At 40.1% G+C, this 27,822-nt stretch overlaps 1 protein-coding gene across 2 annotated transcripts; it reads left to right on the top strand.

The window, feature by feature from the left end:
- On the top strand, positions 1 to 27,809 carry tbc1d23 (TBC1 domain family, member 23). 2 transcript variants are annotated; one of them, XM_083569272.1, is made up of 19 exons: positions 1 to 113; positions 9,206 to 9,314; positions 9,756 to 9,861; positions 10,452 to 10,656; positions 10,810 to 10,933; positions 11,104 to 11,228; positions 11,351 to 11,397; positions 12,979 to 13,082; positions 13,713 to 13,835; positions 14,028 to 14,120; positions 14,651 to 14,821; positions 15,408 to 15,450; positions 15,645 to 15,751; positions 16,165 to 16,304; positions 19,093 to 19,137; positions 20,585 to 20,673; positions 21,370 to 21,505; positions 24,310 to 24,504; positions 26,580 to 27,809. In XM_083569272.1, exons 1-19 carry the CDS (start codon positions 76 to 78, stop codon positions 26,662 to 26,664), a joined length of 2,085 nt encoding a protein of 694 aa, XP_083425398.1. In that variant the 5' UTR covers positions 1 to 75; the 3' UTR covers positions 26,665 to 27,809. The 2 variants fall into 2 exon arrangements, with proteins under 2 accessions (XP_083425398.1, XP_083425399.1); XM_083569273.1 differs by lacking the exon at positions 19,093 to 19,137.
- The last annotated feature ends 13 nt before the right edge of the window (positions 27,810 to 27,822 follow it).

Below are 27,822 nucleotides of genomic sequence, written 5' to 3' on the forward strand. Positions count from 1 at the left end.
CTCTCCAGGTTTGCAGTTGTTACGACACCGCTGCGCTACTTTACGGCTCACAGTGACGTGGACGTCACCACAGCAATGGCGGACGCTGGAGAGGAAGTGCTTCAGAGCAGCTGGTAAGAGCGCGATGGTCTGTCAATTTTTATCCACGAAAAATGGTTTTAAGCGATATTATACCGGATAAATATATTTTGTGTCTTCAAACCAGTCAACACGTTACGCTGAGCTGAACTAGTGAAAACTAAGTACCGCTATAGTGCTAACCTGCTAGTCTGGCTTTTTTTTTCTTCCCCTCGACGATATGGCGCTCGAGTCCCAAACGGCTTTGTAGTGCACTACGAAGCGTCCAAACTTGATCACGTGTTACGCTTTAGGTAGTGCACTTATACAGGGCGCATTGATGCGTTTGGGGTCGAGCCGTTGTATTGTTAGAAGGATGCAGTGAATTACATACATTTTTACTCTATACAGCGTTATTTTGACGCGTCGGTTTTGTAACAGTTGCCAGGTTTACTGCTGGATGTCGCAGGAAAACTACAATCAGATGAATTTACTGTCAATTATCGATGTATGTAAATGTGCTGTCTGGTGCTATTTCAGCTCCCCGACAGTTAGTGTTTGTATGCGTTGAAACAGCTGTATATTGTCTTAGTGTGGCTTTAATGCTATGCTATGTGCTTTAATATTATATTTAATATATTTAATAACACAATATAATTGTATTTTATTAAATAAATGGTATGTATCCAGCTGTTGCCTTTGGTATATGTTTTAAACTACGATTTCATTATGCAGGATGTGTTTGGACAATAAGAAATCCACCCAGTCAAAGGTCTTGTGTCTTATCTCTCCTGATTGCAGTCCTGGAGCTTTGCATTGGAAACATGTGACCACATGAACATTTGGTTTAATACCATCTACAGTGCATCCAACAGGAAGACATGTATACCAGACATGCCCAAACAAGGGCTTATTGTACACTGATCAGGCATAACATTATGAGCGGTTAAGTGAATAACACTGATTATCTCTCCATCCTGGCACCTGTTAGTGGGTGGATATATTGGGCAGCAAGTAAACATTTTGTCCCCAATGTTGATGTGTTAAAAGCAGGCAAAATCATAAATATAAAAGCAAGCATAAAGATTTGAGTGAGTTTGACAAGGGCCAAACTGTGATTGCTAGATGACTGGGTCAGAACATCTCCAAAACTGCAGCTCTTGTGGGGTTTCCCGATCTGCAGTGGTCAGTATCTATCAAAAGTGGTCCAAGGAAGGAACAGTGGTGAACCAGTGACAGGGTCATGGGCAGCCAAGGCATATTGATGCACGTGTAGCGTCAAGGTTGGCCCCGTGTGGTCCGATCCAACAGACGAGCTCCTGTTGCTCAAATTTTTCAAGCTGGAAATTTCACTGACAGGTGATGTTACATGTTAATGTTATCAAGTGACAAATGTTAGGTAACAGCCTCACAAATTTACACACAGTTTTCTTTCACTAATCTTATTTTCATGAATTGTAAGCACACATCTCTTGTCATTCGTGGAAAGTGTGACTCGATGACGCCTACCAGGGTTAATCGGGTGAATACTTGGAGAAACACAACTCAGCAGAAACTCACTTCATCACTTGTAATAGACGAAACCTTTTTTAAAATGCTTACTTATTTGAAAAACAACAAATTGACAATTTTACCCCTTTTAAATTTTTTTTAATTTTTAAAAATCCCGTTCCACATTTAGTTACCATTTGCTGTTATAATAGCCTCCACTCTTCAGGGAAGATTTTCCAATCTAACCCATGTAAAGCATATCTTACATTTACATTTAGGGCATTTGGCAGACACCCTTATCCAGAGTGACTTACAACCGTTAAGGGGTTAAAGGCCTTGCTCAAGGGCCCAGCAGTGGCAGCTCGATAGTGTTGTGATTTGATCCTTGTGACCTTCCGATCCAAAGTTCAATGCCTTGACCACTGAGCTACCACATACTGTAGCTTTGTGCACAGGGGCAGTGTCACGCTGGAACAGGTTTGGGTCTCCTAGTTCAAGTGAATGGAATATTTCATGCAACTGCATTACAAGACATCCTTTACAATTGCGTGCCTCCAACTTTGTGGTAACAATTTGCAACAAAAAAAAAAACCGCATATGCCTAGAAAAGTCGTGTTCTAATATTTTTGCCCACATAGTGTCATATTTAAAGCTCATTTGGTTTATAGCATAATTTTTTAGTGTTTTTTCCTACCTCAGTAGGAAGTTGTCAATTTATTATGCATTTCATTCAATACAAGTTTAGACCTGCATGAGATGGCTGAGTTAGCCCAGTGCTTCTGGCATTTTTGCTGCTTCTGGCTTTTTCACCACAGTGTGATATTGTGATCTTCATGTTAAAGGATGAACTTGCTTGCTTTCATTGCTCTGTTGTGTCTTGGTGAATTGCAGGAATTTAAAACCCCGACCCACTGATAACGAAGTAAACAAGTTTCTGCTACTCGCTGGTTTCCTGGTTTTTACAGCAATGCTGAAATTTTTGATTTCAATGTTGATTTTGATCCGAAGTAACAGCAGGGTATTTATAGGTTGTGTGGATCTGGATTTCCCCTTATAACATTATACTAAACCAAATATATTTATGGCATTCTGCAGACGCACATATCTAGAGTGACCTCGGGGTGCCATAAGATGGCAACGATAAGCTTAATGGTCCTATTTCTATATATAGCTTGATATAGTCTTCTTCTATTGGCAGATCATTTTGCTGGTTTAAACATTAATTTTTGAATATTCATTTATGGACTTACAATGAACTAATTCATACACCTGAGCATTTACGTGTTTAAGGTTCTTGTTTGAGGGCCCAGCAGAAGAAGCAGGGGTTTGAACTCACAACCTTCTGATTAGAAGTCTAACATCTTAATCACTGAGCAGCCACCTCTTCCCTTGGACAAAAGAAAATGATGTCAGTAATCATATGTGGCTTACTGTAATCCTATATTAAGAAAATACTAGATACAACTGACAATAGTCAAGACATTTTCATGTGCCAAGATTTAATGTTTGCAGTTTACTTGCTTTCTTAGTTTACTTGACTGCTTCACATCACACACTTAATGTTCATTATCATGTGAAAAAATACTGGTAGTAAACAGGTACCAACATTTGCTCTTACATTATTTGACATTTTAAAAACACAACACTATTTAGTCCTGCTCTTATGTGCCACATAATGCTGTATGTACTCTGAACAGGCATAACATTATGACCACCTGCCTAATATTGTGTTGGCCCCCCTTTTGCTGTCAAAACAGTTCTGACCTAAAAGTTTTTACGCATTTTAAACTTTAAGCATTTACATTCAAATAGCTAGTGTTGCTTCATATATTTGACATAAAGGATTTCTGTTTTTCAGTAGAAATTCCACTTTAGTTTTCACCTCTTGCTTGCTGTTTTACTGATGGTTGGCTTTTCTGTGCTCGTCTTGTTTACTCTAATGGCTCACGACAGCTTCGGATGTTCAAATGCATATGTTTTTTGCCTCGTGGCTGTAGTTCAATGCATGCACACCCACACACAACTCCAGCGCAAGAGAGTACTGTGCCAGAGTGGATCAGCATATGGGGGACAAACTGGCCATGGTTCAATGAATATTCTAAATATAAACCATTTTTGTAGATTATTACATGCATTCATGTCAATTATTTTGCTGAAAGCAGTTCACTGGACCTGAGACTAATTATAAGGTTAGAGATGTGAAAGGTATTAAACATAATTCAATATGAAACATGCTTTAAAAACATCTATTAGTAGTTCGTTTCCATCCTGACCCAATTCATAGAGTAACTATGGTGTTACTGGACTCATACTCTAATGCTCTCGGTTTGCACCTAAATAAGCCGTGTTTTCACTGTTGCTCCCTCGTCACTGATTGACGTGTAACTCGGAAGCCTACCACAGCATTTCCTTTTGCTATCGTTCAGCAACCCTATGATGGTGGAACCAGTTTGTGTACTGTGAGTGATGGCCATTGTTTTCACAACAGAAGGACAGATTATGTATGTTTGTGTGTGACAAAGAGCCAGGAGGTGTGTGGGAAGGCGGTGCTTTGTTCAGCAAGTTTTGCTCAGCCCAGTGGCTGCCTGGCAGATGGTAAAGCATGTTCAACCCTTAGACTCTCTGCAAGTGTAGCTTTGTGTAAAACAACTTTGTGTTTTTATTTAAACATGAAGCGTAGCTTTTAAAAAAAAAAAATTTTTTTGCAAATGCTGATTTTCGAGAATATATTTTTGTTTGTTTCGTTACCGTGATCTCAGATTTTCTTGAGGTTCTGATAAGAAATGGTATTTGAGAGATTGACAGGCTGACTCCTTTCTAAACATCACCTCGTCACTACAGCAACATTTCAGTCTTGGGACTCTTCAAAATACTTGCTTATGATTACTATGCTCCTGAATTAGGGGAAGACCTTAGTGCTTAGAGCTGCATCAGTTCATTTCATTTTTCTGTATAGGGCTTTTAACAATGGACAGAGGTTATAAAGTTGTATAAGAGGTTATAAAGGTATAAAGTACATCATGTATGAGTTTAAAATAATTCAGATTTGAAAGGGAGCCCATACTCATCTAAGGGGATCCGAATGTCCATTCTTTATAGTTCCATCATTGCTGAGGTGTGACTGTTCAATGAAAGGCAGTTAAATGCTGAACTGTTCATGCAAACTGAGGTCCTAAGCCATCGTTGCAGATTGTTGATATGGATGACCGTTTAAATCCATTCTCATAGTTCTTGAGCTGCTTAGAAACCATCCTCAACTTCACAGAGGGGCCTCCGATTGAATTGAACTTCATCCAGAGTTAGGGTCTCGGGATGAATCAGGCAGATCGAGAGAGAAGAAAGTGACAGGGTCACTGGTACCTCAGTAGCATGTTTAACTTGAGAGAGAGACATGCAATATATTTCAGAGGAATCAAACCAAAGTGTAGAAACTAGAGACGAAAACAACCTGAACAACAATGTATGGACAAAAGTATTGGGACACCTGACCTTTTCTACTATATGTGATTCTTGTCCAAACTGTTACCACAATGCTGGAGGCACACAATTGTATTGGACGTCTTCGGATGTGGTATAATAAAATGTTGTGTTCACTTGAACTTGGGATCCCAAACCTGTTCCAGTATGGCAATGCCCCTGTGAACAAAGCGAGCTAGATATTGAACACTGACTGCACCCCAGGCCTCCTCAGCCTACATCAGTACCTGACTTTACTAACACCCTTGTGGCTGATGAACACAAATGTTTATAAGCACACTCCAAAATCTGGTGGAACATCTTTCCAGAAGAGTAGAGGAAAATCATCTTCTCGTTCTTTCGGCTTCTCCCTTTAGGGGTCATCCGTCTCCATACCCCCCTTGTCCTCTACATCTGCCTTTTTCACCCCGACTACCTGCATGTCTTCCTTCACCACATCCATAAACCTCCTCCTTGCCCTTCCTCTTTTCCTCCTTCCTGGTGACTCCATCCTCAGCATTTTCCTACTGATACACCCCATGTCTCTCCTCTGCACATGTCCAAACCATCTCAATCTCACCTCCCTCACCTTGTCTCCAAAACGTCCTACAGGCGCTGTCCCTCTAATAAACTCATTTCTAATCCTGTCCATCCTCGTCACTCCCAACGAAAATCCTCAACATCTTCAGCTCTGCTACCTCCAGCTCCACCTCCTGTCTTTTACTCAATGTCACTGTCTCTAAACCATACAACATCTCAGGTCTCACCACAGACCTATAAACTTTCCCTTTCATTCTTGCAGATACTCTTTTATTACAAATCACTCCTGATACTCTACTCCACCCACTCCACCCTGCCTGCACTCTTTTCTTCACTTCTCTAACACACTCCATTACTTTGCACTGTTGACCCCAGGTACCTGAACTCCTCCACCTTCACCACCTCTTCTCCCTGCAACCGCACCACTCCACTGCCCTCCCTCCTCTCATTCACACACATGTACTCTGTCTTACTCCTGCTGAGGAGTAGAGGGAATATAAGAGCAAATTAGGATAAAATGTGAAATGCAATGCTCAAAAAGCACATACCATAGTTTTGAACAGGTGTCTGCAAAGTTTTGGCAATATAGTGACTATAGATTTGTGAATTTCTTGTAACATTATATCTGTTTGTTTGCCACTTGATTGTTGCAGCCAAAAGTCCTATATAAGCATTCATGACACATGAAGACAACTTTTTTAGAACAGGAAGTTTGAGGCGACAAGTGTAAAACCTTAGAAGATCCAATGATTAGATGATGAACATTAGAACCCATGAGACCTAGCTGTGAATCCACTGCTTTCATGTTTTGTGTGTTTACCTGTTCTATCTGAGATCCTAACAATTTCTTTCCTGTTGAACGTGTATGCTAATTGGATTTGTTACATTATAAAAAAAAAAATACCATTCACCTTTTCGGCTTTTTCAAACTTAGTTCTCGATTCAAAGTACCACTCATTCCGTTATCATATACGTGTCAAATAGTGTGGCAGTGTAGTGTTGATTTATTAATCTCACACTGACATGTGGAGAAACATAATCCAAATGCAGCCTCTGCTTCACATACTGGATAAAACCGATCCATTTATTGCAGCTCAATCATAGACTTCGTGTTCTTGTGTCATTCAGACATTACACACACACACACACACACACACACACACATGTAGACACAGTCTACTTCCATCCTGTGTGACTTTCCTCAGATTTGCTTTTTGTGTATAACTGCTGGCTTGTTGTGAGATGCCTGGGTCTCTTCCACACCTCATTTCTTGTCTCACCCATTATTTTCTTGAAGTAAATCTGATGAGTCACTGCATTTATCGTAAGTTTTGGGATTAAGAAACCCATATTTGTCATTGATTTCATATGCTATGGTCAAACCGATGTTGCATCAATGTCATGATTCTTGCGGGAATCGCATGAGTTGCGTTTGAGCTTTTAGCTTGAGTAGTACTCTGATTTCAAACTGTTCAGGAGCCATTTAACACCACAAACCTCAATCACTATCAAAGCATCTTCTGAAGAGAACTCGTGCCACTAATCGCTGCTGCTTTCTCATTCTTATCTTTTTCTTGGCAATAGAGACAGTTATGTGTGTGTACGAGAGCGACAGAGAGACACTTTCAGTACAGTTTGGTTCAAATGTTGAGTTCACATTTTTTGCATTATGTCGTGTAAAACCACAGACCTTTTCTGATTGCTTATCGCCTATTTTGTGAGAGAAAAACGAGTTGCTGCTAATTAAAAACAGACCTGGAACAGTGAGGTGCTCTAAACAAGACTCATTTTAATGATTCTTTTCTCTTTTGTTGTAGTGATCTGTCTTTCCCAAACGGATTCTTTTTCGTTCATAATCTTTAATGTGATTTAGGAGAACGAGTAGTCTCAAAGAGCCATTCGGTCATTTTCTACTGGACGAGCAAAAGCAAAGCATCGGAAAGTCTCCACAGTTTATGTACAGGAAACAGAAATTGAGTAGTTCATCTCACGAGTCGTTCGTTCTTTGATCACGTGACTCCCATACACACTGCCAATTATATAGATCAGTTTTTTGGTCCGAATCTTGACATTATTGTTACAGTAGTTATGGGAGTCACTTAAGGTCCCCTGGTGGTCTAATGGTTAAGATGCAGCGCTCCCACCGCTGCGACCCGGGTTCGATTCCCGGTCAGGGAACCATCCCCAGCCACTCTTAGTGCCGGTCCCAAGCCCGGATAAATTGGGGAGGGTTGCGTTAGGAAGGGCATCCAGCGTAAAACATGTGCCAAATCAAACATGCGGAGGATCCGCTGTGGCGACCCCTAACGGGAGAAGCCGAAAAGAAAGTTTTAGTTATGGGAGTCACTTAACAAAAGATCACAGACCAGAAGATATGAGAGGCGAGCTTCTAAATCTGTTTATCATAATTTGTATTTATTGGAACTATAGTCAAAGGGTTGTGTATGTAGACATGTTGGGGGATCTGCTTATTGAAAATGTAACATTTTAGTTCTTATCAATTTATTATTATTTCTGATCAAAGGAACGAAATGAACTAAATGACAAAAATAAATAAATAAATTGATTTGTTCATTTTGATGAAGGAGATTAAAAGTCACCAAAATGATCCGATCTTCCCATCACTAGTTCTTGGCTTTTTCTTCTTCTGTCGATCAGTTTATCATCACTGCAGTTCGAAAACTGACGAGGAGCTCGGGACATCACAACACTTGATTTATTAAACATCGGGAGGTGAAACTCCTACATTAGCCACAGCGGATTAAACAGTGCATCTTATCTCTCTCTCTCTTTCTCTCTCTACACTCTCTCTCCACAGTTACCTTAGCAACAAGCCAAACAATGAAGGTTTTTGACAGCGTTTGACTTGCTCACCAAACACAAGCTTCATCCACACTGTATGAATACAAATCTGGAAGGCTCTTTACCCGAGTTAGGGCTTGTTCTTCTCTCGTATGCGAGTTCTAGTCTTCATTATGTTCCTCTTGCATGTTCTGCTCTCGAGTATATTTTGAGATCTCTCTAGTCGAATATATATATTTTTTGTACTTTATTTTTGCTACGGTGTGTAATAGGCAGTGCTGTTGAACGCTCAGGTATGATTCCAGTAGGTAAGAAATGTAGGTGCTTTGTGAGCTCTGCTAAAACTCTTCTTCCTTTATGATATTCTTTCCATATAACATAAGGTTTCCTATTTAACAATGTGAATTAAATACAATGAGATTGGCGTTCTTTTTTTTGGAATTTTGCCTTTTGTGAAATTAACTTAAATGTTTAGTTTTTTAATTTAATGTTAGAAATAACACTTGAAGTAGGAGATTGTAAAAATAATTTTTATAATTTTTTTGTAATTTACAATTTAGTTTGCATTTGTTAAATAAAAGGTTGTATAATACTGTAATAGGTATGATTTAATAATAAAGTGCAGTGGAATACATTAGTTTTAAAAATTCTCATAACTGAGCTTAATAATAATAGAAATTAAATTTAGAGAATTATAATGAACTAGTGTAATGGTTTGGTTTATTCCGGTTATTAGATTAGATTTATTCCGGTTATAGTATTTGTAGATTGAGAGGAGTTTTTGTAGCCCGTCACCTTGCGGTACTAAAACTTTTTATAATGCCCATGTTATTAATTGTGATTTGTTTATGTGTTTCAGGGAAAAGGACCAAGCCCTGGCTCTGGATTCTATAGGTGGGGATGCTAGAAAGAATGGCATCATTCAGATCGATAAACTGCCACCTTCTCAAAGAGCCAAGCTTTGGATGGTATGTGTGTGTGTTCCCTGCACTGCACTCTTTTATAAACTGCTACATAAACCTAATAATGTAGCAATCCCAGTATTGGCAGACATTATAAGCCGCTTGTGTAAAAGAAATGAGCTGTATGAATATTGTATTTGAGCACAGTGAGGGCATTTGTACACTTTGTGCCAACTCTGTGAGAGATCTTAAGTGCAGATCCAGCTGCTCCCAAAAGGACACAGAGAGCAGCCGTATGGATCCTGTGCTCATTAGTGAAACCTGAGATGGTCACTATGGGCAGGGCAGAAATATACTATGATCAGCAGATTTTTGGTCTCCTTTACAGAGACTCCTTCAAGTGCAGCTCAGCATCAAAGCCCTCATTGATGTTTCTCTTTCTCTCCTCTTGACACTTTATCCTGTCCCCCTCTTTTGCCCTCCTGATTCTCTTTCTGTGTGTTTCAGATTGCTCTAAATGTGGCCGGTAAAGGAGACAGTTTATCCTCATGGGATGGGGCTTTGGATTTACCAGAACAGATGCTCATACATAACCGAAGCCAGCAGCTCATTGGTGAATAACTGCCATCATTTAATCTTAATCTGTGCACAAGTTATTGATTCGACTAGAAATCTGTTCCATGCTCCCACAGTCCAAAATATAATGAAAGGCATGTTGCCGCACCCACAGCATTTTCGTAGCTACACAACAATGTCAATCAGAGACTAGCATTCACTGTGAATAGAAATCACACTAAGATAGCATGGATTTAGTTACCTGTTTTTGTTAAAATGGCTCCCACCCAACATCACCTTTGCTAAAGGGTGCAAGATTAAATGTTTTTTTTAGTATGTACACGCACCAGGACTGTTTGAACATTATCTACACTTTTGAGTTTTGTAAGCCACATTACACAATGGTAATACGAAGTATGAAAGTGATGTGGGTGTGTAAAATGCTTTTTCCATGCAGCACTGCATCAGTTATTTGAGCCAGAATAGCTATTCCAAAAATAGTAGATCCCAGACTTCAAATCCAGGCCCAAAATGAAACTGAAAAGCACACACACATACACAAAGCGGTATAGGATCATTGTGTCTCTTTTGTTTGCTGTCTCAAAGAATTTCGATGATTGTGATCTGTGTTTCCTGATGTGTGTTTAGATCAGCTGGGAGTTCCTGCAGAGGAGGGCCGGGACCTAGTGGGGGATGTAGAGGCAGTGATCACTTTCTATTGTAAGTCACGAAACGTGACGTTCACAGCCGATCTCTGCTGGCCCAACCTGCTCATACCTCTGCTGGGCCTCCAGTTGGCGCGCAGTGACCTCTACAACTGCTTCTACGCCATCATGAATAAGTACATTCCCAGGTATGCGGATCATTTTAGGTCAAACCTGTGGAACGGTCCTTCTACCACTCGCTTCACTTTGTCCAGAAGATAAAATACTATTTACGTATTATGTCAAGTATGATGGCTGCGCTCCATTTTATTTTCCTGAATCTAGTGCACTTCTCTCTGTAGGGACTGTGTGCCGAATGGGCGACCGTTCCACCTGTACAGACTTCTGTTGCAGTACCATGAGCCTGAGCTCTGCTCATTCCTTGACACCAAAAAGATTACACCAGATTCTTATAGCATGAACTGGGTCAGCATATTACCTTTACTCACAGCGGTTATTGTTGTTAAAACTGATTTACAGCTGTACATAAAAAAAATACAAAAGAAATTTACCGAATAGCAGTTTATTTAGCTCTGCAGCATATATAATATACTAATCCCCTGGGCTTAAACACCATGTTTTCTCTGTTTCTACAGTTAGGCAGTCTGTTCTCCAGCCACTGCCTTCCTGAGGTTACTCAGATCTTCTGGCATTTCTACTTCCAGCAGGCCGACCCTTTCTTCATCTTCTTCCTTATGCTCGTCATTCTTGTCAACGCCAAGTATGTGCCTCTTCGTTGTGTCATTTAAACGACTTCACAGTTATTTTAAATCGTTATAATGATTCAGAATGGTGATGTTCTTTTGTGAAAAACGTTTTTTTTTTGTTTCCTTTCTTTTCAAGAGATAGTATTTGTTACGATGAAGAAGACAGTAAAGAAGTCACCATAAGTGAGTTGATGGTCTTATAAAATTCACTTCATGACCCTACTTTAATATCTATTATATATTGTTATTTGTATGTAGGTGTTAAATAACTAAATGTTAAAATGTTTTAATATGTGGAAAAGGAGAGCTGTTAAATCTCCATCAATAGACAATCAAATCAGTGCCTATATAAAACATATCATCATAAAACATTACACAACCATTACCCTCACATCACAGCCTTGTAAGAGTCTTACCAAAGCTGCTTTAATGTGTATTTATTTTATATGTATATATTTTTTTTACACTGCTCATGCAATAATATAGAGTTTATCCAGGTGACTTATGGTTTCCTAAAGGTCTTCTTCAATCCATGTGCCATCAACATGTTTGTATAATAATGTAGTCTCCCTTTAAAAAGCAGTAGCAGCTCTGGAAGGATGACATTCTAGATATTTAGAGCTTTTATCACAAATAGCTTGTACTAAAGGGATTCATAAAAGCATTCTACAGATATGTTACCAAGTTACAGACTCTGCTTCAGTGCAGTCACCTGAGAGCTCATAAACACACCTGAGAATAAATGAAACTGGTACACTGTGGAATAGCCCCATTACTTGCTTGGATAAATGGACTGAGAATTAGATTAAGCACTTGTCCAGCCATATTGGTTGAAGGACCCAGCTTTAATTTCACCAAGGCAGCCTTAACACCAGTCTGTAACCCATTCACTTCTGCCTCAGTATAGTGCTCTTGCATTACATTCCAATCTTTACTCTGCTGACAAGCTACCAGCACTTGATGCTGAAAGTCTTGAGGTCTTGAGTACAAATTTAAGATGGCACATCAAATCCAGCTTCATTAGGTACCCTAAGACTCTGTCATTAATTATGCTCTTGCAGCAGTACTTGCATTTAACCAGTGCCAGCTCCTAGTGACTCCAGTCTATGTTCTAAAAGGGTAAAGGCACTCGTTCCTCCTCTTCTGCTCTTCTGTGCATTGCCACAGTAGGATTTTCGCACCTCCTTCTCAGCTGGCTTTGCATGTTTCCCTCCTCAGCTGTGTGTTTGTCATGTCAGAGAAATGTGATAAATAGTCAGCAGTATTTTCAGAGCTTGCCTGTTGCATGCTGGAATTGGGGCAAGTGCTCATCGCAGATGTTCAGGCCTCAAACACTTAGGGCATTGATCATGTCCTTTGCCCAAATCCATCAGGGTTTGGCAGAACCAACATCCTGCTGTCAGATATGAACGACAAGTATTTAACAACTTAAAAAATAAAGACTTTAAAAGGGTAGGAAATTAGTTGCTCCGCCTCCACGCGGTCTAATTCAATTCAATTCATTTTTATTTGTATAGCGCATTTAACAATGAACATTGTCTTAAAGCAGCTTTACGCATATAATGTGGTGATAAAAAGTGAATGTTTGTCCCTGATGAGCAAGCCGGTGTCGATTCCATGCTGCGAAATGGCAGCTAAACAATAGAGTGCGCATCTATGCTCTTTCGTAGAACACGGACGCCATGCTCATAAACATTTCTGCTGTTGTAAGGATAATCAGTGCTTTTGGCTCTTACTGAACTGCATATCTGTGTGTATGTTTAGAAGTGCTGGATCAGTTACCTACTATGTTGGGCACTGTGGACATTGAGGATCTGTTTTCACTGGCACAGTATTACCAAAGCAAGACTCCGCTCTCTCTCCGAAAGGTGAGTTTACCACGTTAGCTGAATTATCGATTTAATATATACACTGACCAGGCATAATTATATGGCCACCAAGCTCGTCTGTTAGATCGGACCACACGGGCCGACCTTCGGTCTCCACATGCATCAATAAACCTTGGCCACCCATGACCCGTTCGCTGGTTCACCACTGTTCCTTCCTTGAACCACCTTTGATTGATACTGACCACTGCAGACTAGAAGACCCCACAAGAGCTGGAGTTTTTGAGATGTTCTGACCCAGTCGACTAGCTGTCACAACTCTCTCAAATCCTTACGCTTGCCCATTTTTCCTGGTTCTAACACATCAAATTTGAGTGAAAAATTTTCACTTGCTGCCTAATATATCTCACTCACTAATAGGTGCCACGATGAAGAGTTAATCAGTGTTATTCACTTTACAGGTCATAATGTTATGCCTGATCGGTGTAGATTGCTGAAAATATATAGATTTTCCCCCTCATATATTTTAAACAATCAAATAATGTTTCACTTTTGTTGTATATCAGTTGCAAAGTAGAAATAAATGACGCAACAAAATGACTTAAGAAGCTACATACACAATGCTCGGCAAAAGATGGGACATTAAATGCACGTTCATTTGTATATGCGTAGGAGAACCAGAACCTGTTTGGCAGCAGCCTGGTGGCTCTAAAGGAGGAGGACATGGACCTGAGTCAGGCTCTGTGTCTCCCTGTCTCTGTACCTGAGATCCTGCAGGCCAATCAGCTCCAATCTGTGAGTAGTTCAGCTTCTTTTCCATTCCAGTTTATGTGAGACATCTTGCTATAGTAAACCTCAAATTTCTACTCTTGCAAGTCTCTGTGTAAGATCGTGTGTGTGTGTGTGTGTGTGTGTGTGTGTGTGTGTGTGTGTGTGTGTGTGTGTGTGTGTGTGTGTGTGTGTGTGTGTGTGTGTGTGTTTATTCAGGAGGGAGTGCGCTTCTTTGTAGTGGATTGTCGTCCAGCAGAGCAGTACAATGCAGGACACTTGTCTACCGCTTTTCACTTGGATTCTGATCTGGTAACACACTTGTTTCTTTTGATGTTGCTCATAGTTTTTCTTGTTTTGTTTAATTTTTTTGTTCCCCTTTTTTTTCCCCATCCTGCTTTACATTACTCTACCTTTACTTTTTTCTAATTCTTTGTTTATTCTTTCTCATTGTTCTCTTCTCCCTCATTTTCTGGAACTTTTATATTTTCTATTGTTTATCATAAGTAATGCAGTCTCTTCATTCTTCTCCTGCTTCCTGTTTCTCCTACCTTCTCTTTTCTTCTCTACTGTCTCCTTTACCTGTTATTTTTTCTTCTTCTTACTTTTCCCATCTTCCTCATTCTTCTTCTCCTTTTGATTTCCTTCTTTTTCATAGCCTTCTCCTTGTTATATTTCCCCCCCCCCTTCCTCCTCCCTCTCTTCCTCCTCCTTCTTTTTTCATTCTGTTGTTTATGATCGATATTTAGGACAATTATAATTAATATAAAAAATAAAATGCACAATTTTTTTTTTCTCTAGCTGCAATCTCTTACCTCTTATCATTTTCCTGTCATCCTCAGATGCTGCACAACCCGTCTGAGTTTGCTCTGTCTGTGAAGTCTCTACTGGAGACGCAAAAGCAGTCTCTGGAGTCGGGTTCTGTGGCCAGCGGCGAACATCTGTGCTTCATGGGCAGTGGGCGTGAGGAAGAAGACATGTACATGAACATGGTGCTCGCTCATTTTCTACAGGTCTGTCGCAAAAGTGTTCAAATAAAAAAAATACATATATATGGGCTATAAATGGGTTTGAGTTTTTTTGTAAATGTTTAAAAAGGATATGGATTGATCTATAAATGCACAATTCATTCAGTGATATGAGGCAGCATGCACTTGACATTCCTAAACTTTATAGGGAAATAATCTGTGATGTGGTGTAGTTAAATTCATTTTTATTTCTATAGCGCTTTTAACAATGGACATTGTCTCAAAAGCATGTCAAAGCAGCTTTACGCAGATAATGCGGTTGTCACTGATACTACTCTAAATTTTCTGTACCAGCATGGCCTGAATAATAGCATTGAATCTTCCATCAGATATTTTTTTGTTAATATCAAGTAAAAGTTTATATAGCTTCATGATTTCATTTGATATTTAAGTTTCATTGAAAGATTTGAGAATCTATAGCTGTATAGTTTCATACTACAGACCTAGAAGCCTCCCTGTAGTCACATTTCTTCTTGTACCTTCATCATTACCTGATGATGATGATGATGATGAACTGTCATTTTTTGCTGCATAAAAAAAAAACTAATTGCTTTTGTTTCTATTTTGGCAGAAAAACAAAGAGTATGTCAGCATCGCTAAAGGTGGATTTATGGGTAAGTAGGTGTCATAACAATCATCTCAACATTTTTGTTCAGTCACTGAAATGCGCAGAAGGAAATCCTCTTGCACTGAAGTTTGTGATTCTCTCCCTTAGGTTCTCATTATCAATCTTTTTTTTTTTTTATAGTTGCAGTCTGTAAATTAATTTTTAGTGTGGTTGAAGACTGCTGTGTTTGTGTGTGTTCAGCGCTGCAGCAACACCTGGCCGATATTAACGTGGAAGGGCCAGACAACGTGTATGTCCACTGGATAGTCAGCACTTCAGGATCCCATAGCAGCCTCAGCTCAGTAGATGTGAGTTTAGTGTGTGTGTGTGTGTGTGTGTGTGTGTGTGTGTGTGTGTGTGTGTGTGTGTGTGTGTGTGTGTGTGTGTGTGTGTGTGTGTGTGTGTGAGTGTGTGAGTGAGTGTGTGTATGTGTGTGTGTGTGTGTGTGAGTGTGTGTGTGAGAGAGAGAGAGAGAGAGAGAGGGAGGTTTGTTTTACTGCGGTTTTGTTCTCATGGGCAGAGGGCTTCTGCTTGAGTAGCAGAATGACCATGAGTGCCCTAAAATCTTTTAATCAGTCTTTTTCTGGGATAAGAGAGAAAAATCTCAGTGCTTTAGTGCCATCTAGTGGATCTTTAAATTATGTCTGTTTTTGTTTTTGCTATTTTTTTTTTAAATGTTGCAGTGTATTTAGTATTTAAATGCAATCTGTCTTTCAAACAGGGCGAGCTGAGTAGCACAGGGGACAGCAAAGGAGTCAAATCCCTCGTCAACAAAATGACATTTGCCCTCAAATCCAAGTCAGTTAATGTGAAGGAGAAGGTAATCAGCTTCATTGAAAACACTGCAACTCCAGTAGACAGGTGAGAAACGCAACACATCTGAGTGCTATAAAGTAGCCCGAAACATGTCATTCTATTCATGTTTGTCAGATTCTCATCTCCACTTGATATCCCAAGTACTTGAAGCAAAGCTTGTGGACACCTAACCATCATACAGTGGGTACGGAAAGTATTCAGACCCCCTTAAATTTTTCACTTTTTGTTATATTGCAGCCATTTGCTAAAATCATTTAGGTTCATTTCTTTTCCTCATGAATGTACACATAGCACCCCATACTGACAGAAAAACACAGAATTGTTGACCTTTTTGCAGATTTATTAAAAAAGAAAAACTGAAATATCACATGGTCCTAAGTATTCAGACCATTTGCTGTGACACTCATATATTTAACTCAGGTGCTCTCCATTTCTTCTGATCATCCTTGAGATGGTTCTACACCTTCATTTGAGTCCAGCTGTGTTTGATTATACTGATTGGACTTGATTAGGAAAGCCACACACCTGTTTATATAAGACCTTCCAGATCACAATGCATGTCAGAGCAAATGAGAATCATTAAGGTCAAAGGAATTGCCTGAAGAGCTCAGAGACAGAATTGTGGCAAGGCACAGATCTGGCCAAGGTTCCAAAAAATTTTTTGCTGCACTTAAGGTTCCTAAGAGCACAGTGGCCTCCATAATCCTCAAATGGAAGACGTTTGGGACGACCAGAACCCTTTCTAGAGCTGGCCGTCCGGCCAAACTGAGCTATCGGGGGAGAAGAGCCTTGGTGAGAGAGGTAAAGAAGAACCCAAAGATCACTGTGGCTGAGCTCCAGAGATGCAGTCGGGAGATGGGAGAAAGTTGTAGAAAGTCAACCATCACTGCAGCCCTTCACCAGTGGGGCTTTATAGCAGAGTGGCCCGACGGAAGCCTCTCCTCAGTGCAGGACACATGAAAACCCGCATGGAGTTCTCCAAGATGGTGAGAAATAAGATTCTCTGGTCTGTTGATACCAAGATAGAACTTTTTCGCCTTAATTCTAAGCGGTATGTGTGGAGAAAACCAGGCACTGCTCATCACCTGTCCAGTACAGTCTCAACAGTGAAGCATGGTGGTGGCAGCATCATGCTGTGGGGGTGTTTTTCAGCTGCAGGGACAGGACGACTGGTTGCAATCAAGGGAAAGATGAATGCGGCCAAGCACAGGGATATCCTGGACGAAAACCTTCTCCAGAGTGCTTTGGACCTCAGACTGGGCTGAAGGTTTACCTTCCAACAAGACAATGACCCTAAGCACACAGCTAAAATAACGATGGAGTGGCTTCACAACAACTCCGTGACTGTTCTTGAATGGCCCAGCCAGAGCAATGACTTAAACCCAATTGAGCATCTCTGGAGAGACCTAAAAATAGCTGTCCACCAACGTTTACCGTCCAACCTGACAGAACTGGAGAGGATCTGCAAGGAGGAATGGCAGAGGATCCCTGAATCCAGGTGTGAAAGACTTGTTGCATCTTTCCCAAAAAGACTCATGGCTGTATTAGATCAAAAGGGGGCTTCTACAAAATACTGAGCAAAGGGTCTGAATACTTAGGACCATGTGATATTTTAGTTTTTCTTTTTTAATAAATCTGCAACAGTGTCAACAATTCTGTGTTTTTCTGTCAATATAGGGTGCTATGTGTACATTCATGAGAAAAATAAATGAACTTAAATGATTTTAGCAAATGGCTGCAAAATAAAAAAAAATGAAACATTTAAGGGGGTCTGAATACTTTCCGTACCCACTGTACCTATATGTGATTCTTTCCCAAACTGTTTCCACAATATTAAAAGTGGCCAATTGTATAAAATGTATACGTGTGCTGAAGCATTACATTAATTAAGATGCCCAAACATGTCCTAGCATGGCAGTGCACAATGATAATTTCCCAAGGTTGCAGTGGAAGATCTCGAATGTCTTTCAACTCAACCCCACCAAACACCTTTGGTGATGCACTGGAACACTGGCCTCCTCACCCAAATTAATGTCTGACCTCACTAATGCTCTTGTGACCGAATGATCACAAACCCTCACAGCGACACTCCAAATTCAACTTAAAAGCGTCCCCAGAACAGTGGAGGTTAAACTAAGAAATGGATGTTCATCACATAAAAGAATGATAACCAGGTGTTCACATACCTTTGGCCAGACATTATACATGTGTAAATAGATATAATGTGTACCGTAAATGTTTGTATCCACAGTGATTTCTGGGTAAAAATGTAAGAATTTCTCCACATAATTTTTTTTTTTTAATGAAATCCAGAAATGTTAAATATGTTTGAATTATTATTATTATTATTATTTAATATTGTTTTTTAAAATCAAGATAATATATATTAAAAAAAAATGTTTTCCAATAATTTACCAAGTGCACCTTCTAAATCCTGCAGTCCCACGGGCTATTTGTGAATAAAATTAAAGGCCAATTAAAGAATGTTTAATATAAATGTTGAGATCAATAAGCGAAGTCTGGTGGATATTATAAGTCATTATGATTTGTTATGGTATATGTTATGGTATATACCGTAAATGGTATGGTGTATATAAAAACAACTTGTTTTTTTTAACGTCTTTTGCTTAACGTTTAAATCACTTCTCCTGTTATCTAATCATTTTAAATGATTTTGTGTAATTGGTGCTTTCTAGCCAATCCAGCAGTGTGATAATCTGAAATCAGTTTATGTCCTTGCATGAGTCAGTGATCATCTGTGTGTGTGGTTAATGCTTAATTTGTTGTGTTAATTCGCTTCCTCTTTACCCGTGCCTCTGTTATTCCACACTAGACTATCTTTCACTCTGCCCTGGCCAGAGAAGGGGATACCTGATCGGTAAGAGTCTGTTCCTGTCTGTCTGCCAGCATGAGCCCCCCTGGGGCCCTCGACATGCCCATGCAGGGTGGCACTGCCCTTCCTAACTCAACTCACTGCTGAAGGGGGAGGGCCAAAATTTAAGCCTCGCTCACGTGCGCATGCCCTGTAGCAGACTAACACTTATTCATTTTTAATTTAAGTAGAGTTTTTACGAAGCAGTAGAGACATTTCCAAGCTTCTGCTCCAGGTCTGACTTATTCTCCTCGACGTTAATTGTCTAAACCGTGTAGTGCTGATTGATCTACAGTTGATTGTCTTGCACATTTACATGGAGAGAGTTCTTCCAAAATAGGTGTATTTATTTATTTAATCTTTAATCGTTTTTTTTTTTTTACTGAGATTTTCCTTGTTTAAATGTATATTTTGTTAAAGGAATAACTTTGCAAAAGCTTCCTTAAATATGTGGCGACCTGGGCAAACCCTTAACATGTATATTTCAATACGCACTTAACGAAGTAGCAACTTGATCTAAACCTGACGATTACTGTGTAAAATCGCACTCACTGTAACTAGCACACCATTTTACTGCCGTGCTTGTCTTTGCAGGAAGATAAGATGATACACAGTTAAATAGCAAGCAAAAACATTCACGTGGTGTTTTCATGAAAAAATAAATAGATGTTTTCTTAAAGTTAGATTTTAAGCCCAAAGCCAGATCCTTTTAATTAAAGCTGCTTTACAGAGACATTTGGCAGGTTTTCCCAGAACTGACTTTTTTCCCTCTTATAAATGAACTCCTCATTTAAAAACTGCATTCTGTATTTACTGTGGTTATCCTTGTGTAGTATTAATTTGCTTGGTGATCTGAATCAATCAAGTTTGGCATATATAGGGGAAAAAATATAAATAAAATAATATATATAAAATGCTGTGAAAAACGTCAGTTTGCACACATTTTTGTTTAACAGGACTCAAGCTGAAGCATCATCATGTCCGTCACTGTGGCTGATACTAACACACTTTGTCTCTCTGTGTGCAATGAATGTGTGTGGTTCCTACAGCGTGTCCTATTCCCAGTGCTTTCTGAGGTTTCCTTTAGTGCTAACCATGTTTTTGACCGGGTGATGACCAGAGCTGTGAACACTCAGGTTTTTTAACCCTCTTGAAACTGAGGGAACATTTTTCTTTTTTCTTTTTTTATGTGATCTGTCAAAGCTGACGTGTTCTATTGTGTCCTGCACGCTTTGGTTCTCATCTCGGATCACACCATCTTCGCTGCTTCTTTTTTAACCCACCTTTTCCAACTAATAAAACTTATCTTTTACAATCCTAGATATGTTTGTGGGCTGCTGCTGTTTTGAATATGTGCAAAACTGCTGAATTGTATGTGCTTTTTATAAGCGCTGCAGTTATGCGCATGTGTTTTGTGTGCGAGTTTCTCTTAGAGCATTTCTTTTCGCCACAGGCATGTGAGCAGCAGTGACCGAGTGGGGAAACCGTACAGGGGCGTGAAGCCCGTCTTCAGCATTGGTGATGAGGAGGAATACGATACGGGTGAGCAATGTGCACTTAGGAGACGTGAAAAAGTATGTAAATATATTAGACAGTGCATCATGATACTTCTCATCGTCATGAGTAGCGTTGCAAAGATTCAGGAATTTTTAATACTGGAAACTTTCCATGGAAACTAATGAGAATAAACTGGGAATTTACAAAATTGCAGGTGGACCTCTAACAGAGAAAAATGTAGTTGGAAAAATCTTAATTTATCAATCAGCACATTCATTAATCACATGCTCACAGCATACTTTCTGCAGGGTTACTGAAGCCACACCCCCTACATATACTGTGCAGTCCTGCACAACATTAAACAATTTCTTAAATCCTGCACACAAAATAGTGTATTCACGTGAATTACATAAATATTACATACATTTTGTTTACAACATGTGCTGTGTGTAAGCTATTGTGCAACAAAATTATGCTAAATATTTAATCAGTCAATAATGCTATTAGTTTTAGTTTGCATGCGTCAACTTTTGACCGAAATAAATGTTTTTATATTTGTTTTTATATGATCTAGTTTTATATCAATTTCCAAAATTTTGAATAGATTTCTAATAAATTCCCATAAACTCCTGGTAAGTTTCCAACTTGTAATGTTTCCAAAATTCCCCAGATTAAGTTCCCATAGAAAGTTTCTGGCCCCCTTTGCAACCCTAATCATAAGTCCTGTTTGCCACTTTTCAGATGAGATTGACAGCTCTTCAATATCAGACGATGACCGCAAAGAGATAGTGAACATACAGACGTGGATTAACAAGCCAGATGTGAAGAACCACTTTCCGTGTAATGAGGTGAAGGAGACGGGACACATGTTTCCCAGGTGAGACTTAAACTCTGTATGTTCACAATGAGAATAAGATCAACTTCCAGCATGACAGAAAGATGAATCAATCAATCAATATTATGCAATATCATTTTACTTCTACTTATGTCCAATTAATTTTTATTTGTATAGTGCTTTTAACGATAGACATTGTCTCAAAGCAGGTTTATGCAGACCTTGTGGTTAGAAAGAATCAATAAGATTGTTGTCTTGTAAACAGAAAGAATTCAGATAGCAAGGGAGATCTATAGCTCTAAAGAGCAGCATTGCCAAGGTCACTGATTTAGTGAATTACTACATCGAGGTGCCACCCGATAGTGAGTCAGTGATGATATCACAACTGCATAAGTGACACTATACTATATTGTTTTTATACGTGAAACTGTGCGGTGCACGGAGAGCGCTATATTTTTTATTATTTATAATGTATTCATTGATGCAACCTGAAGGAGATTGGAGACTGTAAGGTGTTGGCAGGGGACAGTGTTGCTAGACAGCATCGGATGGTGGTCTGTAGGATGGTTTTGGAGGTGAAGAAGAGGAGGTGGAAACTGAAGCAGGAAGAATGTAGTGTGAGATTCAGGGAAGAGGTCATACAGGGGCTCGGTGGTGGTGAAGAGGTGTTGGATGATTGGGCAACTACTGCAGAAGTGATAAGGGAGACAGCTAGAAAGATACTTGGTATGACATCTGGAAAGAGAAAGGAAGACAAAGAGGGGTTGGTGGTGGAATGAGGAAGTGCAGAAGCGCATAAGGAGAAAGAGGTTGGCAAAACAGAATTAGAAACAACAGAGAGATGAGAAAAGTAGGCAGGAGTACAAGGAGATAAAGCAGCAGGTAAAGAGGGCCACATCCAAGGAAAAGGCATATGAGGAGCTGTATGATAAGTTGGACACAAAGGAAGAAGAAAAGGATTTGTACCGATTGGCCAGGCAGAGGGACTGAGTTGGGAAGGATGTGCTGCAAGTTAGAGCAATTACGGATGGAGAGGGAAATGTGTTGACGAGTGAGGAGACTGTGTTGAGAAGATGGAGGAAGTGTTTTAAGCAGCTGATGAACTAAGAAAATAAGATGGAGAAAAGGTTGGATAGGATTAGTAAGGAGGATGAAGATTGGCAAGTCGGTTGGACCAGATGACATACTGGTAGAAGCATGGAGATGTTTAGAAGAGATTGCAGTGGAGTATTTAACAAGATTCTGTAAGGTGAGAGGATTCCTGAGGAATGGAGAAGGATTGTGCTGGTACCGATCTTTAAGAATAAGGGAGATCTGCAGACCTGCAGTAACTACAGGGGAATTAAGTTGATCAGTCACACCATGAAGTTATGGGAAAGAGTAGTGAAAGCCAGGCTGATAGAAGAGGTAACATCTGTGAGCAACAGTATGGTTTCATGCCAAAGAAGAGTAACACAGACGCATTATTTGCTTTGAGGATGTTGATGGAGAAGTATAGAGAAGGTCAGAAGAAGTTGCATTGTGTGTTTGTTTGTGGATTTAGAAAGCATACGACAGAGTGCCAAGAGAGGAGAGGTGGTATTGTATGAGGAAGTCAGGTGTGTCAGAGAAGTATGTGAGGGTGGTGCAGGACATGTATGAGGACAGTGTGACAGCAGTGAAGTGTGCAGTAGGAACAACAGACTGATTCAGGGTGGAGGTTGGACTGCATCAAGGATCGGCTCTGAGCCCTTTCCTGTTTGCAGTGGTGATGAACAGGTTGACAGACGAGGTCAGACAGGAGTCTCCGTGGACTATGATGTTTGCGGATGATATTGTGATTTGTGGTGAGAGTAGGGAGCAGGTTGAGAAGAGCCTGGAGAGGTGGAGGTACGTGCTGGAGAGAAAGGGAATGAAAGTCAGTAGGAGTAAGACAGAGTACATGTATGTGAATGAGAGGAGGGAGGGCAGTGGAGTGGTGCAGTTGCAGAGAGAAGAGGTGGTGAAGGTGGAGGAGTTCAGGTACCTGGGGTCAAAAGTGCAAAGTAATGGAGTGTGTTAGAGAAGTGAAGAAAAGATTGCAGGCTGAAGTGGGTGGAGAAGAGTGATACCAGGAGTGATTTGTGATAGAAGAGTATCTGCAGGAGTGAAAGGGAAAGTTTAAAGGACTGTGGTGAGACCTGCGATGTTGTATGGTTTAAAGACAGTGGCATTGAGTAAAAGACAGGAGATGCAGCTGGAGGTAGCGGAGCTGAAGATGTTGAGGTTTTGGTTGGCAGTGACGACGATGGACAAGATTAGAAATGAGTTTATTGGAGGGAAAGCGCATGTAGGACGTTTTGGAGACAAGGTGAGGAAGGAGAGATTGAGATGGTTTGGGCATGTGCAGAGGAGGGGACATGGGGTATATTCGTAGTAGAATGCTGAGGATGGAGCTACCAGGAAGGAGGAAAAGAGGAAGGCCAAGGAGGAGGTTTATGGATGTGGTGAAGGAAGACATGCAGGTAGTCAGGGTGAAAGAGGCAGATTTAGAGGACAGGGGGGTATGGAGACGGATGATCCGCTGTGGCGACCCCTAATGAGAGAAGCCGAAAGATTTATAATATATTCATTATTTAATTATAATTATTAATTCATATATTCATATTTTTCATTTTCATGATTTAGTATGGTTTTGTTTGTTTTTTTCAATATTTATTTTTATTCAGTATCTATTTAAAAATCTCGCTTATTGGCAATGCGATCCAACGAATCTATCGGTACTGATCAACTCAACTATCGGTCAACTAAAAAATTTTGCACACCCCTGTATACACACCTTTTAGTAACCATGCAGGTCATAAGCATTATTGTTTTGTCTTCTTTAGCCACCTGCTGATCACAGCTACACACATGTACTGCCTGAGGGAGATCGCCTCACGTGCAGGATTCGCCTACATCCAGTCCAGGCAGGCTTTAAGCTCAGTGGTGAAGATCACGTCGAAAAAGAAACATCCGGAACTTATCACGTTCAAGTTCGGCAGCAACAATTCTGCAGGAGTGGAAATCATGGCTGTGGAACGGTATTTACACAAATGTTTAATATTCATAATAATTCTCTAATTGTGCCTTTTTCATCAGACCGTGTGGTACAGCAGGATATGCAGGGCTCTCACTGTGCGACTTTTAATAGTCCTTCGCGATTGTCAGATTGTATGAACATGATCGCCCTTGTCACACTGTAGGATCTCAGTTGTCATTACTGTCGGACTGTACGGCAGTCAAAAACTGTCGCATACAAGAAAAAGACTCGATGTTTTGCATCATCAATCTGTGACACGTTCAGACCCACGTTCTCTCGCTAATGGTTGCAGGCAGAAACAGTCTGTAGCCTTAATTTTGTTAATGACATGCCTTGATTAATAAAAAAAACCTCATACAAACACTGCTTTTCCCTCCATAACCCAGTAAGATTCTCTTCTTGCTGCACAATCCACCTGACTCGTTTCGACATTTTTCCTGAGGTGATTTGAAGATGGCGCTAATCGCGTCATCAGGTTTGACGCTCTTATTGGTTGTTGGTTTTGTCCTCACATTGCAGGAAAATCTTCTAACACTAAAATCTTCCGACACTGAAAAAGGTATCGCAATAGTCATTATTTGACAGTCGGTGATCATGTCAAACCAGAGATCAAAGACTACAGATTTTAGCCTAGGATTATAGGAATCTTTAAGGATTCTAAAATAGTGCTATAAATAACACTGCAGCGCCCTCTACTGGTGCAGCAGGTCCTGATAGCGCTGCTGTATTTCAAAGCCCTGTATTGTTATGGATGTTTCAGTGTGGTGTGAGTGTCAAACTAACAGCAAAGTGCCTTTCTGCCTCATCCACTCCATATGGAAGCTGCATAGGTGTCAGCATCTATTATTTAGAGTTTACTTTTATGATCTTTTGTTATAATGATAGAGGAGGCATCTAAAATGCAAACGCAAAGAAAATGTAATTTGATGTAAAAGCTAATTCACTGAGGGGCAAGAGACACAGGATATGATTCGATTTTGCCCCTTATGTGTAAGTAAGAAAGTGTAAAGGGTAAAGCAGGTCTATGTATCTGAACCATTAATGTGTGCTGCTGAACATGTATTATTATATTGAATCATGTTATATTTGTTTATTATAATATATTTACAAATTCTTGCACTACCTCACATTTAGCTCGTACTGGTTGCAAAAATGTTTTGCACTCATGGACTTCATGTAGTCCTGTATATAAGTTTGTTTGTTTAAGGTAGGTTAGTGTTGTCCAGTGTGGTGGTCTAGTGGTTAGGATGCGGCTCTCTCAACGCTGCGGCCCGGGTTCGATCCCCGGTCGGGGAACCGACCCCCAGCCATTATGGTTGCACAAACCGTAGTGCCGGTCCCAAGCCCGGATAAATGGGGAGGGTTGTGTTAGGAAGGGCATCCAGTGTAAAAACATGTGCCAAATCGAACGTGCAGATCATGAATACGGATGATCCGCTGTGGCGACCCCTAATGGGAGAAGCCGAAAGAACGTTTAGTGTTGTCCAGTGTTCATTTCTGTTGTCTACTGTAGCACCTTGGTCCTGCAGGAGCATTCTTTCTCTCACTGTATACTGTACCAATTGTATATGGTTAAAATTGACAGTAAATGCCACTAGATTTTCATTAGTAATAAAAATACAGGCGTTTTACCTCACCATAGTTCTTAGTGATGTGAGTGGACATGTATAAAAAAAAAGAAAAGAAACCTAGGCTATCTTGTTTTGAACAATGCTACGTTTTATATTTTTAATGGAAAATGAAGTTTTGTAGTACAGAGATTATAGTCAGTAGATTATGTTCTTTTGTCTGAGCCGAAAGAATAAAGTTACACTACATTAAGAGCAAAAGGATTAGTTGTCCCAGAGTCACAGACCCTCCACTGAGAGAGATATTTGGATAAGAATGAGAGCGAGCAAGAAAAAGATGTTCAGGTCAGATAGAAGAGAGCTTGTAGTGTTGTTTTGGATGTTTTGACTGCATTTTTGTCAGACATGTTGATTGAGCAGTTTAAATTTGCTGTACAATTCTAACATTTTACGCACACACACGGATTCTTCCTTTTTATTAACACCTTCTGTGCTCTCTTATCTGCAGGTATTTGATCCCGAATGCTGGTGATGCCACTAAAGCCATCAAGCAACAGATCATGAAGGTTCTGGATGCCCTTGAGAGCTCATAGAGTCTCCGTTGCTCTGAGACTGCCACGTATAAAACGTCAGCACAAACGTGCAGAGGGAAAAGAATATTCTTTTATTTTTATTCATCTGTTCTATTTTCCTCGCTCTATATCTTTTCTGTCTCTCTCTTTCTCTCCACCTGGGACAGTACTGACATTCAGTATTGCTGCTCACATCGAGAGACATTCAAGATTTCCACACAAACCGTCGTTCTGTTTAGCCCTCGGCTTTTTCTTCCTGTTCCTGTCAAGAAAATCTAACCCTTTAGTTGGACTTGTCGCCTCAGTTTGGATGTCTGTCAAGCCTTAATCCTGTCGCTAATCCGCTGTTTTTATGCGAGAGACTCGGAGGCAGAGCCTGCGGTGAGATAAAGGACTCGAGCCTTGAAACGCTCAGTGTTTCATTCGTCTTGTTTCATTTATGGTCATTCTCATTTAGTCACCGCAGTAGACTTTCGATGAGTCCTGTGCATATGTATCCGAGCAGTATTTATGCCTGCGAGTCAAGACCGCTCGACTGATGCTGTATTTATATTCGAAACCATTGTGGAACGTAGTGGAGCACAATGTGATGCACAGCTGATGGTTGTCGTCATGCCACATGTAACACGTGCACTTTTTTTTTTTTAAGTCGTTCCCATGTATGCCACTCAAATAACTGAGCTCGTAATTATAATTAACTCATAAATGAGTCATTCCTGATGGTCTGTGCTTGCAGCCTTAAAGCAGAAGTGAAGGATGTGAGAAGAGGTGTGCGGGGAAGTGATATTTGTATATACTGTAAAACTGTACCTAATGGTTGGCTTTGGAAAAACGTATTTATGAACAGACCCTGAGAAAGCTGATGCCACTAATAAAAGCCTCGCTGAGGATCATGTTTTTTTTTATGAAAGTATTTAACACATGTCCTGGTTGAGTTGCGAATAAACAACACAGCAAGCCAACATGCTTCTTTTACTCCTAATGAGCAGTCTGAGGGTTCATGCGGTTCTGGTTATGAAGTGAAGTCTAGGACACGAGAGTTCATGTTGCTGGGAAATGTATTTGCTTTAGAAATACTTTTCAGCTTGTACTCATTTTCTGTCGAAACTACATTATTGTGCTTTGAAAGATCTTTTGGTTTTAATAAATTTACAAGTAGCCTCCAAGTTTGCAATAATT

The sequence above is a fragment of the Silurus aristotelis genome, assembly GCF_946808225.1.
Source record: "Silurus aristotelis genome assembly, chromosome: 2".
In the NCBI taxonomy this organism is placed as follows: Eukaryota; Metazoa; Chordata; class Actinopteri; order Siluriformes; family Siluridae; genus Silurus; species Silurus aristotelis.